Raw genomic sequence first — 12,109 nt, forward strand, 5'->3', positions numbered from 1 at the left:
GAGTATAGACAGAAAAAATTTGTTTGTTTCAATTGAAGACCAGAGGTGTTGTAATATTTGTGATTCTTGCAAATGCACATTAGTGATAAACATGTTTTTATTTGACTCTTTTGACTTAGGAATTTGAAAGAACATTAGCACCAAAACTGCAGCGATTACTTATCTTGAAGTCTTGGGTTTCACAGAATTATGTTAGTGACTGGTGGTAAGTTTGGTTTAACTGTGTTATTCATTTAATAACTTTACCATATTTAAAGGTATGGTTTCATTAAAACTTGTTTTCTTTATAAAATGATTAGGAACAATTTTATGTTTCTATCCGCATAAGCACAGCACAGTTAGAAATTATGTGTTTGTGAGCATTGATATAAGCATATTTAGTGAAGGGAACATGTGGTTTTAGCAAATAATGATGATGGGAAAAAACATATACTGTATATTAAAAGAGTTCACTGTTTTAATCTATAATCATGCAGAATCTGAATGTCATATACATAAAGTGAAAGAATAAAATTATTTATCAATAAGTAGAGTTCACTATTAAATCAGTATTATGACTTTATCTTACAGAAAATTATCCTCAAAATGTAAGAAAAAAAAGTTCAGATGGCTGTCAACTGCTATAGCCTATACAAGCTAAATTCTGGTATGTAGTCCATGTGGATATTGATTTTTCTGTTACTACCTTGTACTGAGTGGATAGCTCTTACACTGTTCTGTGTTACAGGACAAGGCATATGATGCTCACCCTGGGCATTAACCACATGTGGCCTTTGTCTAGTTGTTCAACTGCTATTGAGCCATTCACAGTATGCTCCTGACATGACAGGTGACAGAACAGGAACATTTAATTATGTTGGCTGTTGCAAGTTACTGGACATCTTGTCCAGTATCTTGACAACAGCCTGCACATCTTGTCCCCACAATCATTCCATGTTTGAATTTAGATAGATCTTGACCCCAATCCATTCTTCATCACAGACACTCAAACTAATTGACATGTGTATGAACTACAATCTTATTTTAACTGTTCCTGACTTTGAGCCTTTACCGGCTTTGCAGAACAGTCCTTTCCTACATGGGGGGGGGGGGGGGGGGCATTACTAATGTAAAACCAACTCAGTATAAATTATCAGGTGATACAGAAGCCTACAGTAGATATAAACTAGTCTTTGCTCAAGTCACAAAGATGATTTTACTAATGTAAAACCAACTCAGTATAAATTATCAGGTGATACAGAAGCCTACAGTAGATATAAACTAGTCTTTGCTCAAGTCACAAAGTCACAAAGTAATTATAGACACAAGTAATTATAGACCTGTGAGCTTAACTTCTGTTCCAGGAAAATTAATGGAGGCACTGGTTAAAGAAGCACTGCAGGATCATTTAGACAAGACTTCAGTTATAGCTGAGACACAGCATGGTTTTGTTAAGGGGAAGTCTTGCCTGACCAACTTGATTGGATACTATGATGCAGTCACAAAAGAACTGGATGCAGGGAATAACTTTGATATTATATACTTGGATCTTAGAAAGGCTTTTGATACTGTTGCACATGGAAGACTGCTGCACAAATTGGAGCAGTGTGACATTGGAGGCAAATTGCTGCTGTGGATAAAGGGGTGGTTGAGGGGGAGAAGACAGAGAGTGGTAATCAATGGACACTGCTCATCGTGGACTAATGTTATTAGTGGAGTCCCTCAGGGCTCAGTGTTGGGTCCATTATTGTTTTCTGTATTTATAAATGATACTGATGATGGTATATCAAGCTTAATGTCCAAGTTTGCAGACGATACAAAGGTTGGCAGGGTTGTCAAGGACACTACTGACACTATGCTGCTGCAACAGGATCTGGAAAGGTTGAGCAGATGGGCTGAGAGGTGGCAAATGAAGTTTAACATTGACAAATGTAAAGTACTACACATGGGAAACAGCAACCCCAGAGCAACGTATCAACTCTGTGGTACTACACTGACAGTGGTAGAGAATGAAAGGGACTTGGGGGTAATTGTGCAGGCAGATATGAAGTTCTCTGAGCAGTGCAGATGGGCTGCAAGAGTAGCTCATGGAGTATTGTCAATGATATACAGGAATTTTTCCAGCAGGGATAAGGAGGTGATTATTCCATTGTATAAGGCAATGGTCAGGCCACACCTAGAGTACTGTATACAGGTCTGGAGGCCTCATTTCAAGAAGGATGTAGAGCTGCTGGAACGAGTACAGAGAAGGGCAACAAGATTAGTGAATGGAACAAAGGGGTGCTCTTACGAAGAAAGGCTTAAGTTTTGCAAATTACAGTGTCTGGAGACTAGGCACCAGCGAGGTGATCTGATAGAGGTGTATAAAGCCTTGAATGGATTAAGCATGCTCAATGCTGATGGGATTCTTCCTCTAGCTCAGAAAAATCACCTGAGAGGGCATAAATTCAAATTGAGGAAAGACAGATGTAGGATAGACGTGCGGAAATTTGCCTTTAGCCAGCGGGTGGTTGGTTGGTGGAACAGACTTCCATCCCTTGTGGTGGAGGTTGATAGCCTAAATAAGTTTAAGGCTCAGCTGGACAGGTATTTTGAACGAACAGAGGGGTGAAGTGGAAGTGGGGTTTTTTTTTTTTTTTTTTTGGCTGATGCTGTATAAGCTTGCTTTCTTGCATCAAATGCCTCTGCTAATGCTAAAGATGATTTTACTAATGTAAAACCAACTCAGTATAAATTATCAGGTGATACAGAAGCCTACAGTAGATATAAACTAGTCTTTGCTCAAGTTACAGTCACAAAGATGATTTTATTAATGTAAAACCAACTCAGTATAAATTATCAGGTGATACAGAAGCCTACAGTAGATATAAACTAGTCTTTGCTCAAGTCACAAAGGAAGTCAGGCAAGCTAAGGCAGATTACAAGAAGTCTCTGGAAAAGACGAAACATGCTAAAAGAATGAAGAAGAAATGGTAGAAGAAAGAGGATGAATCAAATTTTTTTTCACTAGATATGAATTGGTTAACTGTTGATGATCCTGATTAGGTTGCTGACAAACTGAATAGGTATTTTGCCTCTATGTTCACATATGGGGAATTATTTAGGTATGGGTTGCAAGAAGTGTATCAAATTCCAGCTGTGGGCTAATATGATTTTATGATAACTGAGAGGAAAGTGGAAGAGAAATTGTTGAAGCTAAACATGGGGGGGGGAAAGCACCCAGTGCTGATGGAATCTATTCAGTTATTTAAAGAAGTGGCAAAAGAGGTAAGAAAACCTTTGGTCATAATTATGAGAGTAGTCTTGGAATCAGGTGAGGTTCCTACAAATTGGAGATGTGCAAGTGTCTCTCTCCTATTCACAAAAGGGATCAAATGGCAAAGTGAGTAATTATAAACTAAGCTTGACCTCTGACAGGGAAAATAATGGAGCCAATAGTTAAAGAAGAAATGTTGTAAGTTCATCTTAATAGGAATGGATCCATAAAGCAGTCACAGCATGGATTTGTTAAGTGGATCATGCCTCACTAATCTGACTTGTTAGATTAACTTTAAATATCTACATCATTAATAAATATTAAAAATAGTAAGAGGCTCAACAATTCCTGTGTTAGCCCACCCATCACATTAGTCAATGAAGAGCTGTGATCATTTATAACTAGTCTGTCTCCCTATCACTTAACCATCCCATTATTCATAATAGTAATTTGCTCCTAATGCTGTATTACTCCAATTTATGTAACAATTGTACATATGGTACAACTGTTACGTAAATTGGACTAGTAACCAGTCAGACTCTGTATTAGACGATGTTATAGTAACCAGTCAGATTAGTACCTTTAACAAATCCACGCTGTGTGAATACTATTCCTATTAAGATGAACTCATATTTTTTCTTTAATCATTGGCTTCATTATTTTTCCTGTCACAGAGGTCAAGCTTATATGTTTGTAATTACTCACTTTGCCCTTTGAATTTCTCTTTGTGAGTAGGAGAGACATTTTCACATCTCCAATTTTTAGGAACCTTCCCTGATTCCAAGGTTGCAGTCATAATTATGGTCAAAGGTTTGGTTACCATTTTTGCTGCTTCCTTAAATAATTCAATAGATTCCATCAGCCTTAATATAAGCTTCAGTTCTCTTCCAAAGTTCTCTCAGTTGTCATAAAGTCATTTTAGCTCACTGTTAGAATTTGATACACTTCTGGCACCCAATCCCTAAACAATTCATGTGTGAATGTAGATGCAAAATTCCTATTCAATTTGAGCAACCTGAACAGGATCATCAAAAATTAACCAATTTGTATCTAGTGAACCAGTGTGATTCATTGTATTTTTTTTTTTTTTTTATTCCTCCTCCTCTTCTGCAACAGCTGATATAAGATTATAGTTCACACATGCTCAATTAGTTTTTGAATGTCAAGATCTTTCTAACTTCAAACATGAAATGATTGTGGGGGTGAGACATGCAGGTGCCAGTATCTCGACAAGTCAACATAGTTAAGTGCTCCTGTTCTATTGTGAGGGGTCTACCGTGACTAGCTCAGCAGTTGAACAGCCAACCAAAGGTCACATGTCTTGTATTGTAACACAACAAACACAGAACAGTGTCCCAGCTATCCTTTCAGTGCAGTGCAGTAATATCAAAAGTAATGGGGGGGATGGGGGAGAAAATTTTTATGGACAAGGGCTACTGATAGACAGAAAGTGCCCAACGACCATAATGTATAGATAAATAATAGCTGCTGAGAGAGGGAAAAAAAAAAAGGGGAAAGATAAGAGTAGGTAGTATAGCTACTAAAAAAAAAAAAATAATAATAATACATTTTAAACTGTATAGAAATAAATACTTATATTAAATTATATTCACACAATGTCTTGGCATCTCTTCAAGTGTCAACCACCAGAATTGCACGACAGTATAGCGTTGTCTGCCAGGAGGACACTATACTGTCGTGTCTAGACAGGACATGCAACGAGCCAAAAGAAATAATTGAAGACAGGAGGATAGATTACGTGTCTAGTTGAGTTATAAAAGGTGGCTCGGAGATCTTACTTTAATGAAATATATCATGAGAAGAAAAAGACATAGGATTGTTTGGTTCAGACAACCATGCAAAAAAGAGCCATTGGGGTTTGCCTATAAAATTGTTATGGAAAGATATCACCCTCCTGAAGTTTTTTCAACGATCAGAACTGAAAACATACTCTTACGTGGAATGACTCCATGGGTGCAATTTTGGATGGAATTATCCTCCAGGATCATCTTTTTCCAAAATCCACAGAACAGACATTGATGAAGTTTGCACACCTTACTTATGCTGGCCCTTCCCATGAGGACCCTTTTACTGAATTTGAGATTTCTCAGGCCATCTTTACTATGCATGATGGTAAATATTCTGGATTGGACCTGTTAGAAGTGGTTGTGTTAAAAAGAGTCTGGACAGTGTCCTCAATTATTCATCACTTTGTTGAATAATTGTCTTGTAGATGGTTGCTTCCCAAAACTGTGGAAGCAGGCCACCTCAAAATTATACTAAAAAAACCTGAGAAACCTGTAAATTTGCTTTCTTCTTAAAGACCCATAGCACTTCTTCGTGCCCTCAGAAAAGTCCTTGAGAAACTTATTGTTATTAGATTCAAAAATTACTATTTGGGTAAAAATTTACAGACATATGCAATTTGGTTTTACCAAAAATATACAACTGACTCCATTAGGTATGCTTTAGATCTGGTCACTGCCTCTAATTTTAACTATGTCCTTGGTCTCTTTGTGAACTTCAAATGGGCCTTTACACCTTATGGTGGTGGCAAAGTGTCCTGGCAAGTTTCCTGGAGACCAGGGTTTCTGCATCATTCTACTGATTAACTACTTATTACTTTCAGGGCCACACTCTTGTAGTTCTGCTGTTTCCTGGCACACTATGGCCATAGTTGCCGATGCGCCTAATAAATCCCGAAACAAACAATTTGCTGTTTCCTATCAAATTACTAGGAATGTTACTAGAGGCTGCCCTCAGGGATCTGTTCTTGGATCTCTGTGTTGGAAAGCGGTTCTTGATGGGTGGCTTTCTATTGAACACTGCGCAGTGCTGTATAAAATTGCCTATGTTGGCGATTTAGCTATTCTAGTTTCTGGGAATTGTAGACAGGAACTGGAGCACTTATCAAATGAAGTCTTATTGGACCTTTTTACCTGGTGCCAGATGCACAAATTGGAAATCTCCACTTCAAAAACAAAACAGATGCTATTAAAGGGAATTTAAGCCAGCCTCCTAACATTAAACTAAATAACCAATCAATTAAATTGGAATGTAACTATAGATATTTAGGTGGCATGTTGGATGATAGGCTAAATTTTATTTCACATGCAAGGTATATCCTGCATAAAATTAAAGTTCTAACTGGAAAGATTGTTAGAATTAGTAAATCTGTTTGGGGCATTAAATTGAACACAGAAATTATACTACAAATGTGTGTTTCTCCCCATTGTCTACTATGCTGCAGCCGCTAGGAGACATCAAATTTACCATTCCTCAGTTAAAAGTATCTCTTGCAAGCTCAGAGATTCTTTCTATTGGCCACTTTTCATAATTGCAGGACAGTGTCCACCGTTGCTTTATAGGTTGTTTGTGGTAGACTTCCTATACATTTTGAAGTAAGAGCTCACTATTTACTTTACTTTCAATGCAAAAAACATACCTGTTAGAATAGACAATTGTTATTGACCTAAATGCATCTGAAGAACTAGAAATGTCTTGTATTAAAAATAAATGTTTACAAGCTTGGCAGCCAGAATGGTCTGCTGACCCTTTGGTGAGAGTGACTTATGTTTTCCCCATGTCTTTGAAAGTAGTAAACAAACTAACTGGTTCTGTTAGTTAAATCACATCAGTTTTATTTCATTTTATTTTATACGCCCGTATTTTATTTTATTTTAAAATAAAGTGTTTTAGTTACAAGATTGGTATTTATATTTTTAATTCTGGCTGGTGTAAAAATCTAATTTGTTTAATATGAATTGTCCCAGCCTGGTAGGCCTATTTAGAGATAACTGGTTCTGTCTTGGACTCAGCATCCTAATTCTTACTGACAGGACGTGGGAGTGTTAATCATAAATTACATGCTTTGGGTTTAGCAGCCTCTCCTTTGTGCCTGTGTGGCCTTGACGAAACTATAGAAAATATGCTTTTCAAGTGTAATTTTTATGTTGACTTGAGGAATCAAATGCAAATTATTACCGAAGTATATATAGCCCTAAGAATATGTATCAATTAGTGGCAAATAAAGAGAACTTTCTTGGCCTAGCTTAAGCTCATCTATTTAAAAGAAGAAAACGTATTTTGAGTAATAATTAGATATTTATTCTAATAGCTAAATTCTTCTATATGGAAGAAGTTTCTTGGCATCATGGATTTGCCGAATTTGGTTACTTGTTTTGAATTGTTATAACTTTTATGATAATTACTGTAATTTAGTTGATAATTAAATTAAATTGTGAGATAGTAATTTTGGCCCTGTCCTCAAACCAGTAAAGGCCTCATACACCTCAATCAGATCATCTCACAGGTGCCTAATCACAAGATGCTGGAATTTGCAGAACTTAAGCTTATCTTGGTAACAGCAACCCTGTGTTCCCCTCACTAATCTTATTGCCCTTCTCTGTACTCATTCTAGTAGCTCAACATTTCCTAAAATGAGGCCTCCAGTCCTATATGTAGTATTCAAGGTGTGGCCTGACCATTGCCTTGTACAGGGAGATAATCACCTCCTTATCCCTGCTAGCAAAGTTCTTATATATCATTGACAGGACCCCATGAGCAACACTTTCAGCCTGTCTGCATTGCTTGGACAGCTTCATATCTTACTGTACAATTACCCCCAGTTCCTATTCATTCTCCACTACCTTGAGTGTAGTACTGCACAGTTGGTATGTTACTCTGGGATTAGTGCTACCCATAAGTAGTACTCTCCATTTGTCAATGTTAAACTTCAGTTGCCACCTCTCACCCCATCTACTCAACTTTTCTAGATCCTGCTGCAGCAGTGTACCATTCTTACTGCCATTAACAGCCCTACCAACCTTCGTATCGACTACAAAATTGGCCATTAAGCCTGATATACTTGGTTCATAAATATCATTGATAAATACAGAAAATAACAATGTGTCAAACACGGACCCTTGGGGAACTCCACTAATAACATTAGTCTACGAAGAATAGTGTCCATTGATTGCTACTCTTTGTCTTCTCCCGCTCGAACATCCTTTTATTCATTGAAGCAACTTGCTTTTAATGACATAATGCTCCAACTTGTACAGTAGCAAGTGCAACAAAATATCAAGAGCTTTCCTGAAATCCAAGTATATGATGTTGGGATTATTTTTTGCATCCAATACCTATGTGACCACATGATACTATCCAATCAGATTGGTCAGACAAGAATTCTTCTTAACAAACCCATGCTGTGTCTAAACTATAACCTCAGTCTTCTCTAGATGATCCTGCAGTCTTCTTTAAAAATTGACTCCATGATTTTCCCTGGAACAGAAGTTAAACTGATAGGTCTCTAATTACTTGTGTCACCTTACAATTTCCCTTTGTGAATTGGGGATAAATTTGCACATCTCCAGTCCGTGGGGGACTTCCCCTGAGGAAAAGGATGCCCTCATAATCATGGCTAAGGGCCTCCTTACTTCCTTTGCTGCTTCCTTTAATATAACTGGATAGATCCTATCCACCCCAGGTGCCTTCCTCATGTAAACTTCAGCAATTTCTCCTACACTTTGCTCTGAATTATTACAAAATCATTTAACTCCTTGATAGAGTTTGATAAGCTTCTAGCCTCCACTTCCTTACAGAATTCCTCATCTGTGAATGTAGATGCAAAATACTCATTCAGTTTTTCAGATATCTGAGTAGAATCCTCAATAATCGAACCATCGATATCAAGTGATCAATCTGATTCATTCCAGTCCTTGTAGAGCTTACATAAGTAAAGGAGTCTTTACTGTTTTTCTTTGTATCCTTTGCAAAAGATTTCTCATAAACTGCCTTTGCTTGCCTAATGTCCTTTGTCACTTGATTACAGACTATCTTATATCTACCATAGGCATCTGTGTGTGTCCTGATAATTTATATGCATTCCATGCATTTTTCTTCTCTGCCACAAATCTCATTTGTTCATCAGACATCCATTTAGGCCTAAATCTTGAACATTATTTCTTAGTTGATATGAAAAGCCTTGTAGCTTCCAAGATTAATTCCTTGAATGCTTCCCATTTAGAATTGGTTGTTGGTAACATCATCAGTTGGTTCCACTGAAATAGAATTTAAAAACTCTTTAAGACCACTGTAGTCAACTTTATGAAAGAAAAAAACCCCTCCCTTTACCCCTGATGGTAGTTGCATCTTTAAGTGAATCCTACATCAGTACACTGAAGACTGCCACCTGGTGGTTCTTTTATCTGCAGATTCTTAATGCATGAATAATCCTGCTGATAATCAAATTAAGAGTATTACTCCCTCTGGTTGCTTCTTGAACATGCTGCTGTAGAAAACAATCAATCATCCAATAAATCCACGAAAGTCTTGATACTGCGAGTGACCAACCCACAAGGTCCAATCTATACCTGAGAAGTTAAAATCACCCATTATAAGACAATCTGATTTACTTACCCACACTATTTTTCTGTATAGTTGTTCATTAGTCATTAAGCCTATAACACACTCCTACTCTCATTTTTCCTTTCCCAGTGCTTATGTCACACCAAACTGACTCAACACTGCACTGTCCACCCATGTCAACTGGATCCCCCCCGAGCTAGCAGTTTTCCAACCCACCTAACATTGCCTCAATAGCATCAGCAAATATTCTTGCACCCTTTATATTTAAGTGTATCCCATCCCTGTAGAAGCAATCTCTCCTGTTAACAAGCACAGACTATGCTGAGAAAAATTCTACCCCTTGAACCCTGCATGATTTCTCCAGGGCCGAATTGATCGACAAGGCTCTCATCATATACTCCCTCCTATCGTGTCTTCCAGACTAGCATCACTGGGATCCAATCTGGACTTCCAGACTAGCATCACTGGGATCCAATGCCCACAGCCCAGGTTCCAGGCTTACATCAGTGGAATCCAGCGTGTTTGCCGTGCGCTGCGACCCGTGGAAATTAGGAAAGGGGGATCCTGGTGGTTGAGGGGCCCAGCTTCAATACACCACTTTGGCCCCTGCTTCGACAAGACGGGTGGTCCTGGAAGGCCCGGCTAGGATCAGTCGGCTAGTAGGCTCGCCTGCGAGGGTCAACCGTGTCAATGCCACGCCCCTACCCTCATGGTCCGAGGGACAGGATTCAGGCTGGCGGCGGTGCGGGTATAGTAGTAGTAGTAGTGGCACATGATGCAAGAAAGCAAGTGTAGGAGCTTATGCAGCATCAGCCAAAAAAAAAAATCACACCATTCCCTCCAAATGCCTGTCCAGTTCCTCCTTAAATTTATTTAACCTATCAACTTCCACAACGACAGATGGAAGTTTGTTCCTGCAATTAACCACCCACTGGCTAAAGGCAAATTTCCGCACATCTATTCTACATCTGTCCTTTCTTAATTTGAACTTATGTCCCCGTAGGTTCGTAATCTGAACAAGTGGAAGGATCCCATCAGAATTCAGCGTGCTAAACCCATTCAAGGCCTTATAGACCTCAATCAGATCACCGCGCAGGTACCTAGTCTCCAGCCACTGCAATTTGCAGAACTTAAGCCTCTCTTGGTAAGAGAATCCCTTCATTCCCCTCACCAATCGTGTTGCTCTTCTGTGTACACGCTCAAGCAAATCTACATCCTTCCTAAAATGAGGCCTCCAGACCTGTACGCAGTACTCAAGGCGTGGCCTGACCATTGCCTTATACAGAGGGACAATCACCTCCTTTTCCCTGCTAGCAAAATTCCTCTATATCATTGACAAAACCCCATGACCCGCCCTAGCAGCCTGTCTGCACTGCTCAGAAAACTTCATATCTGATTGCACAATTACTCCCAGGTCTTTTTCATTTCCTACCACCTTAAGTGTAATACCACACAGTTGGTACGTTTCTCTGGGGTTACTTCTACCCATATGCAGTACTTTGCATTTGTCAAGGTTGAACTTCAGTTGCCACTTCTTAGCCCATCTGCCCAAATTATCTAGATCCTGTTGCAGTAGCACACTGCCATTACTGTCATTAACAACCCTGCCAACCTTTGTGTCATCTGCAAACTTCGACATTAAGCCTGATATACCTTCATCAATATCATTGATAAATACACAAAACAACAGTGGACCCAACACCGAACCCTGTGGGACTCCACTAATAACATTAGTCCACGAAGAGCAGCACCCATTGATTACCACCCTCTGTCTTCTCCCACTTAACCATCCTTTTATCCATTGTAGCAACTTACCCTTAATACCATTCTGCTCCAATTTGTACAGTAGTCTTCCATGCGCAACAGTGTCAAAAGCTTTCCTGAAATCCAAGTATATGATATCAAAATTATTTTTTGCATCCAGTTCCTTTGTGACCACATCATAATAACCAATCAAATTTGTCAGACAAGACTTTCCCTTAACAAACCCATGCTGTGTTTGAATTATTGCTGCAGTCTTGTCTAGATGATCCTGCAATGCATCTTTAACCAGTGACTCCATTATTTTACCCGGAACAGAAGTTAAACTAACTGGTCTGTAATTACTCGTGTCATCCTTCGATCCACCTTTGTGAATTGGGGACACATTTGCACATCTCCAGTCCGTGGGAACCTCCCCTGAGTCCAAGGATGCTCTCATAATTATGGCTAAGGGTTTGCTTAGTTGCTTTGCCGCCTCCTTTAAAATAACTGGATAGATCCCATCCACCCTAGGTGCCTTTCTTATGTTTAACTTCAACAATTTCTCCTCCACTTTGCTCTCAGTTATTACAAAATCATTAAGCACACTGATACAATTTGATAACCTTCCATTTTCAAACTGTAATAATTCCTCACGTGTGAATGTAGATGCAAAATACTCATTCAGTTTGTTTGCTATCTGAGCAGGATCATCAACAGTCGAACCATCGATGTCAAGTGGACCAATCTGATTCATCCCCTTCC

General features: G+C 38.8%; 1 protein-coding gene across 1 annotated transcript in view; it reads left to right on the top strand.

Annotated features, from left to right (window-relative positions):
* LOC150075137 (carnitine O-palmitoyltransferase 1, liver isoform-like) overlaps positions 1-12,109 on the top strand; it is a 317,335-nt gene that overhangs the window by 83,397 nt on the left and 221,829 nt on the right. The window contains exon 5 of the mRNA XM_090388328.1: positions 120-205. Coding sequence (XP_090244454.1) covers positions 120-205 — 86 coding nt within the window. The remainder of the gene's footprint in view (positions 1-119; positions 206-12,109) is intronic.

This window comes from Mastigoproctus giganteus, chromosome 14 (genome assembly GCF_048544385.1).
Source record: "Mastigoproctus giganteus isolate SK-2022 chromosome 14, ASM4854438v1, whole genome shotgun sequence".
In the NCBI taxonomy this organism is placed as follows: domain Eukaryota; kingdom Metazoa; phylum Arthropoda; class Arachnida; order Uropygi; family Thelyphonidae; genus Mastigoproctus; species Mastigoproctus giganteus.